Source organism: Numenius arquata, chromosome 1 (assembly GCF_964106895.1).
Source record: "Numenius arquata chromosome 1, bNumArq3.hap1.1, whole genome shotgun sequence".
NCBI lineage: Eukaryota > Metazoa > Chordata > Aves > Charadriiformes > Scolopacidae > Numenius > Numenius arquata.
Genome location: NC_133576.1, coordinates 97,409,191 through 97,417,544, shown reverse-complemented (window position 1 = coordinate 97,417,544; position 8,354 = coordinate 97,409,191). Strand labels below are relative to the sequence as shown.

At 34.9% G+C, this 8,354-nt stretch overlaps 1 protein-coding gene across 2 annotated transcripts in view; it reads right to left on the bottom strand.

Annotated features, from left to right (window-relative positions):
* DACH1 (dachshund family transcription factor 1) overlaps positions 1-8,354 on the bottom strand; it is a 364,785-nt gene that overhangs the window by 164,764 nt on the left and 191,667 nt on the right. For both annotated transcript variants that reach the window (XM_074159858.1, XM_074159866.1), the window contains exon 3: positions 7,109-7,270. In XM_074159858.1, the coding sequence (XP_074015959.1) occupies positions 7,109-7,270 (162 nt within the window). The remainder of the gene's footprint in view (positions 1-7,108; positions 7,271-8,354) is intronic.

The following is an 8,354-nucleotide window of genomic DNA, read 5'->3' as shown; positions in this document are numbered from 1 at the left end:
GCTTCTAATTAATACTTATTAAAAATGATCCTATAGACTATCATAACTGCTTAACAAAGTAAGGTGTGTGTTAAGATTACATTTCTTAATATAGCATATCCACAGTATCATGTTTAAGTATATTTACTGCTGATAACAAATAACAATGAAATGAAACTGAAAAAAAGCTTAACAGTTTCATTATTTTCATACAAAGCACTACTAAAATGGAAAATGGCCATAACAATAAAGCACATATTTTGAAAGAAATCACATTGAAGATTAAATTATCCAACTATTTATCCAATTAGGATTATCTTGCATGGAACAGGAAATAAAGTAAATGTGATCAAACAATATAAATAGCCGGGTTTTTTTTTATCTTGCTGACAAGATAGACTTAGTCATTTAGATTTCTCCATGAACTTGACACAGCTTCACAACAGACCCAGAGCACAAATGTCACGGAGGAAGCTTTTGCTTCTGCAGTTTTAGAAGCCTGTTCTCTCAGTATGTCTCACATAGGTAAAATCACTCTTTTCAGAAGTGATATACCTATACAATCAGAATAAACTTGAGAGTATATTTATATCTAAATAGTTTTCTGGGTGAATACTTAAACATCTTACCTGCTGTTTCTGAAGAGATTTTTATTTTATTTTATTGTCCATTTCACTGTGTGTTAGGCACTATTTTGCCATTACTGTATCAGTGTCTCAGAAAAGACCTGTTAACTCATTCAAATCTTATTCCAGAAAATATTAATTGCATGCCCTGAGAGTAAGATTCAGTCATTTAACTTTCTTTACGTAACTACAACTCAGTAGTGGCAGGGCTAAGCACTTTTAAGGTGCAATTTATCTGACCTAGTTTTGCCATCTCCTTGAGGATGAGATGGATCACCCCTACAATTTCTTATTTCTGTCTGTTGAATCTAAGGTGACTAACTCAGATGCAAATGCCTACATTTGTTCCAATGAATCCCACAGTGAGGATTTAATCTAGATGAAGGACTCATAACACAACTGACTGTCCAACATGAAATGCTGAATATTTGCTAATAATTCCCCTAATTTACTAACTGGAGTTCAGATCATAACATCCAATTCATTGCCTTGTTTAGCAAATTTAACATTCATAATTAAAGGCTAGGGAAGCAGATCCAGAGCAAATATATTTTTGGTTGACAGACTAACGGTACATTTGAGCTATGAAATTCAAGACTCTTTTTTCCATGCCATCATGATGGCAAGCAAAATTCCAAACCAAAGTTTTGTGACCTGACTATAACCAAATGATCTGTTTCTGGTATTCTGTGTGTTCCCAAAGCACAGTTTTATGAAAGCATCCCTTTAGATTGAAATATGACGTGCTCAACAGCACATTTTTGCTTAAGGCTGCATGATTATGCCTTTGCTAACACCTAGACAACACTTTTCATCCACAGATCTCAAAGAAGTTTACAGAAGTAGATACATGGCACTGACAAGCATTTGTCTTACGTCCCATGATGTCAAAGTTACAGGTACAGTTTTGTCTTTAAAAGAATTATTATGTAGCATACAATAAACAGTGAAATACTGCAAATAATATTTCTGGTCTGAAGTGATTGTTTATCTTATTTTAATTTTTGCAACTGGATATTTTTAGAAAGGGAGCACATGCGTCCACCTAGGAATATATGCATTCAGTTTACATTAAGAGAAAAATACAAACTAATAAAAGTACTAAAGTAAAAAAATATATCCGTGTTGAATCTGTTAAACAATAGAAAAATTCTTATGAACTAGTGATACTGTCATTGAACTGGAGAGAGTTTGAGAACAAGCTTGCTCTGGCTTTTTCACCCTATGATTTGGAATCTGCTCACAGTACTGCCAGCTTAACCAAAAAGGATTAACTCTCATATCCAACTGAGAACACAGATAATTCTCAGTAATTGGTAAAAAATGAAGATGAATGGGGCTGAGAGATAAGGAGCAATTAGCTCATCAGCAGTTACAGCTGTGCACTCAATCCGGATCCATCTCTTGAGTCTCGGCCCCTTTTAAAGAACCCAAACAGAATAAGCACAGGACACCCCCTCCAAAAAATTGCCGTACCTGCCCATCATTCCTCTCTCTTCCATTTTATTTCCGTGCTATACAAAGACACCTGTCATAGCATTCTGTGTAAATTACTACCTCTCCCAGGACCTGTATCTACAGCCAATCTTCTTTTTACACTTAAAAAAAAAAAAAAAAGAGAGAGAGAAAAAAAAAAAAAGAAAAGAAAAAAAATCCCCAAACCCGGAAACCAAATGACTACTGTAGACACTCTTAAGTTCCCTGTCAATCGTTTCATTATAGCAGCATCATCTGTTTGAAAATATAAGCAATTCCCTCATCTAATTATAGGGAGGATTTGAGGTTCATTAACATTGCCAAGGCAGAGAATCAGATGTGCAACTGCAGAGCTGTGCTCAGTGGCCTGCATTCTCTGTTTCCTTTTATTTGCTTTTTCAAGGTCTCCAAGACTTTTTCCTGAAACCATAAAAGTAATTCTTTCCTTCAAAATAGACATGTGTGTTTAGAAAAAGGAAATGACTGCATTTTGTACTGTTCTATTATTGGGCAAGGTCACTGGAGAAAAATAATTTCACCTAAATCATTTTATCTCTGATTCTGGATGAAAAAAAAAAAAAAAAAGAATAATAGTATGCAAGCAACCATTAGTTTTGAACAACAGATCACAGGAAACCTTGCATTTGTCTCATAATTTTAAATATTGCAAGGTAATGCAGATGAATAGGAAACCTAACATGCCAAGAAAACCTCTTAATTTTCAACACGTTTTGTGGTTGTTTATGGATTAACGTGCTAGCCAAGTGTAAAATGTTGCCTTGTATTTCCTAACTGTGTTTAGAAACGGAGAACACCAAAGTCTTCATGATTGCTTCACTTCCTTAAAGAAATAATAGCATTTTTTTTTTTGTATGAATGTAGGTTAAACAATGACATTTTCTTGGGACATCTGTTTTGAGATCACATTTTGAATAGATATGAACTCATTTCCTACTAAGCAAGTAATTTACTATTGTTGATAGTTGTTTACAAGTTTTATGAGTCAGATTTTAGCAAGTGGCAAAGGTCCTTACAAATCCTTTGAGTATTCCCTAATGTGTATGCATAGTGTTTTCATTATATAAAATGTTTGGGAAGCAAAAGTATAGAGACTGTTCTTCACTTCCTACCAAGTTATAGATAGCAAAGCCTAGCTCACAGAAATAGCTTTAAATGTATTTATTTTCAAAGGCTTCTATCTTTTGCTGCTGCAGGTTAATGAAGTATGATAGCAGGGCTGTAAGTACTTAAACAGCAAGGAAATAATTGATCTGCTCTACCTATCTATAACTTTGGAGTATTAGACGGTAAACATACAACTGATCCTAATATCATCCTAAGATGTTAATATGACAAAGAGCAGAACCTCTTCAAGGAAATTTAAAGTTTGACCTTGTCACTCTCTTTCTTTTAACTCTGCAATTAAATAAAGAATACCCACACACAGCATAATCTTTTTTTTTTTTTTTTTTGTTTGCTGCCATACGGAATTCATTTTTTAAACAAAAACTCAGTAATTTATCTATCCTGCATGTTGTATGTAGAATTGCCACTAAAAAGAACCCAGGACATTTTTCCTTCTTATCTGCAATGTAGCTCATATCAGCCAAGCTGTCACAAGACAGTACTTGATATAAACAAGAGATTGCAAAGACATCTCAGTAATCAATATTAGGATGGCTACAGTATGGAAGCCCCAACCACTGCATATCATTTGTCTCAGCATCTATTTCTATGACCAAATGAAGCATTAATTCAAATCATAAATCTATGGTGATTTAAATCTGGGAATGAGCACCTGCCTGCTTTAATGATTTATTTTGTACATTTCAGTAAGCAGGAGATTTGTCCATATGAACTGACAGGTCACCTTCAGATGCCAGTAGCAGACTGTTTATCACCATGCAGACTAGCATCTCATCTTAGCAAGTAAATATTAAACTAAAAGAATCCAATTGATTGTGGATGGGGGAGAAAGGCGTTGCAGCCATATATTTTACTCAGTGTGCTAATACCTCACCCTGATTCCTCTGTAATGTCTTTTTTTTTTTCCTTTTTTTTTCTCCCTTCTAAAATGATAATTCTGGTGGGAGGATGCAAGCTCAAGGTTACCATATAAAACTGAGGGACATAAAATAATTACTTATTAGTATCATTGGCTTCCTTTAACTCCTTTCACTCACTAACCTTTTGGCCATTGCTTCAAAGGACCAAGTTAATAAATAAATACTTAAAAAACTGGTGTACTGCTCTGTATAATTATACAATGTTCACCTACAAAAATTACTTCTATAATTCACATTAAGCACCTGATTAAAACCAAAAAGCAAGACAATCCAAAAGTAAACCTGACAATTCAGCTCAAGAGCCCATATTTTATTTGTCTTCTTTTACATAAGCACTGGAACAGCCTAAGACCACGGTATTATCAATCCATGTACCCTAATATACCGTAATGCCTGTTACATATAGGCTAAGATGTAACAGTTAAGCATTTAGCGTGGCTGGTTAGTTTGTTTGTTCCTTTTCAGTTTGGTTAGACACATAACATAATTTAAAATATAAACCCAAATCAGGTTATTTTCTTTTGTTTTATTCCTTCTTCCTGTCAACATTCAGTAACATAATATTTCAAATTCATGTCTAACAAGCTATAATTTAAAACACTGATGGTATATGGACTTAATATTTATTTGAAAAGACATAAATAAACATCTGAAAAAAATGCAGGGGAAAAAAAGCACACATCTACTACAAAGGTGAAATATGAGTTCTTGTCAAGATAATACAATATGCTAATTTTCAAAAATGCAACTAATAAATAGAGACTTAACTCCTCATGAACCTAATAATACCCTGGCATTAGTAGTAGTAGGAATCACTTCTCTGATTCCACAGGCATAACCAACGCTGGACACTAGATAGGGCTCACTATAAAAGAAACAAATAAATGCAAATCATTTTTAAGAAAACCTCCGTAGGAAAAGTATAGCTTAAGACTGGATGCACAGACAAGCACACTATATTTCCAGAATGATTCCTCATGGAATGGAGAGAACTGGAATGTTATTCACTCTACTCAGAAAAGCCATTTTTTTTCTGAACAAAATGAACTCAATTCTTCATCCAGTTAAATTGGGAAATTAACTGAACTTAACAAGTAAGTTAAGGGGCTGAGAGGAAATTTTGACAATGACAATAAGTAATCTTGCTTCTCTAACTTTGCCCTACTGAAATAGCTAGAATGTATTCTCTTAAACAGGGAAAATTATTGTGCTGTGTAAGAAGAACAGATTAGTTACCTAAACTATGCCTCAAACAATGATTCCAAAATAGATTTTTTTTCTTTTTTATTCAGAGGAAATTCAGACATTCCCTCCATCCACTCTCCTACAAATACTTCTTGTAGTTTACATGTTGATTACCTGTTAACTTTCCATGTGCATGGATGTACGAGTGGTTTGTCACTAGAACTGCCAAGCAGAATAACAGTTCCATAATCCAATATTTGAACATTTTATTTCACACAATGCATGCATCTAGGTCTGAAATTCAAATCTAAACTAGCTTCTAGTTCTAATAAAGACTCTTTATCCTCCCAGTTTGTATTTTGACTTTTGACTCTTTCTCATTACTTCACTTTTCTTCCAGTATGTTAGGAGCCACCTGGTCCTTCCACTTCATTTGTACCGATCTCCTCCTCCCAGGTTTCAAAGACACCTGCTCTCTACCCGCTCTTGTCTCCTCTCCAAGAGGACAGTCTTTCCACTAACATTCTAGTGGCTGCACGTGTTGGTATCCGAGTACTAACACAACTAATCTAAGACTATTTTCTTCACCATCACAGATGCATTTCTTTAAGCCTTTCTTTAAAAGGAAAAGAAAAAAAATCTGGTTGTCTCCTTATGCAGGGATACATACATATTGTCATTATTTAAAATAGTGTGTGCCTAGGTGAACCAGTTCTTTGAACTGCAATTCACATTATTTCTAAATAATAGCCTACCAATGCTTACCGAACTGTACAGAAACGTTGTTCACAAACACATATTTATTTATGTAAAGGCTAGTACATAGCTCTCTAAGACTCATTTCAAATGTATTTAGGAGATGAAAAAAATAAAAAATACACAAAACTAAACAAAAGAGCCAAAATAAAAACAAAAAAAAATCCCTATCTTAAGTCATGTTTTTCCAATATACACCAATTTTGCCTGCAGTCTTCTGAACGTACCTCTTTGTCATTGAATTTCTGTTGCTGAGTTAATACTGTCTCAACATGATAAAAGGAGCCAATACAATGAAATGGCATAACAAAACATTTTACAGCAGACACACACAGATGATTAAAGATTTAATCAACAACAACAAAAAGTTACTCTAGCTTTGAAGTATGCTTTAGCAAAACAAATCGCCCAAACAAATGAATAAAGTATACGGAAACAATTCTTTTTTGAGAAAGAACAAGAGTTGCTGATGGGTGCTTAAGAAATGGAAAAACCTGTTAACTACATTTTAGGAATGTGTTTATTAAAATAAAATATGATAGGAACTGCAGAGCATGGCAATAATTTATTGTGTATGTATGTTTTCCTTTTGTCACAGGGCACATGAAAGTATGAAATATTTTGCTTTCAAGCTTGTGTTCTGAATTACCTAAAGTCGATACCCAGCACACTGAGCAGGAGACATTGTTAAATTTCACTTTGACACCATCATCTGTCACCCCACCTGTACTTTGAAAAATGAACTCTAAGCAATCAAACCACTTTCTTTCATGGAAAATATTAACTCAAGTCTGCAAAAGTAACCTGCGAAGGAAAGAATGTTTTTGTAATAGTAACAACCACACTGAAAGCCGGTGTAAAGGTCAGATACAAAATAAAACAAAACAGTAAGAAAAGGAAAACAAATATGCAACTTTACACACCACATCAAGGACTTCAGAAGGAAGTCCAGAAGGATCACCATTTTAATAAAACATCAGAGCATTATGTACATATAATAATGCTGTGTCTGAGACTTACCGACACTTGAATTCAGATCTCCATTTTCAGAGTCTGCTCCATGCTGGTTATTATTTGCATGATAGTTGGACATAGCTTCCAATTTAATTTTTTTCACTTTCATTGCTTCTGCTATGGCGGCATTGGTGGCAGCTGCTGCCGCTGCAGCTGCTGCTGTCAGGCCTGCAAAAAAGCATGAACAAAATTTAATACACATTATTCTATGATTCTTCATTATTGTAGGGACTAAGACTGCTACTCCTGCTTTATGCTTGCTATGTAATAATGAACGTTGAATATTGCAGAGTGCTATTTCTCTTGTTGGATTTGAGTTATGTCAACTTTTTCAAGTAAAATGTTTCTCATCCTATTTAGATAGTTACTGCTATATGCCCACCTAAATCCTAAGTTGGCATCCAGTAACTGCAGTCGTTCCATCATCATGACTAACTGGAGATACAAATACATGTTTTCTGAAACCCAACCTAGCTTCAAAATAGTGTCTTAAGTGTCTGGCTATGAATAGGTGAACATGTACATATCTGTACTTAGGAAAAAACCCAACCTTTAGTTCTCAAATGTGAAAAAAAAAAAAAAAAACCAGGTCTGTAATTTCTATTTAAGAGTAACAGATTAAAGAACTCAGACATTTGTTTCTCATTTCACACCTAACAGCAAGGAGATACGTGGGCATTCTAGGAAGTGCTTTTAGAAGACAGGTTAGTAATGCTGAACATTGGTAAAATACTTATTATTCTTTCCCCAAAACTTCAAGGCATTAAGGCATTTATCGATGAGAAAAGGAATTATTAAACCCATTTAATGCCAATCCCAAAGCCATCTTCAGGCAATCCAAGTGCTCTTCCTACCAGACCAAATTTCTGCTATCCAGCCATTTACAAGAATGTCCTACAAAAAATGAGAAAAGTTCTCTTTACCAAAAGGTATCAGAGAAATGGTCCGGCAATGCCTTCAAAACTCAGTATTAGATACAGTCTTTACTCAAAGTCATAAGTTTTTGAGGCAGGATAATTTTTCTGCCATCCCTGAACAGTGCTGCTACCCACTCAGACCCCTTTGCCCTAGCCTGGGTGGTAGCAGAGAGAAGTCAGTGTCAAACCTCACGAGAGCTGCCTACCTCACACGACTGATCCAGGGGGCAGAGATGGAAATCAAAGAGAATGAAATGAAAGAAAATACAGAGAAGCCATTAAACCAGGTAAGTTTTACACAATGATGCAATACCAGCCCTCAGCCCATGACGCCA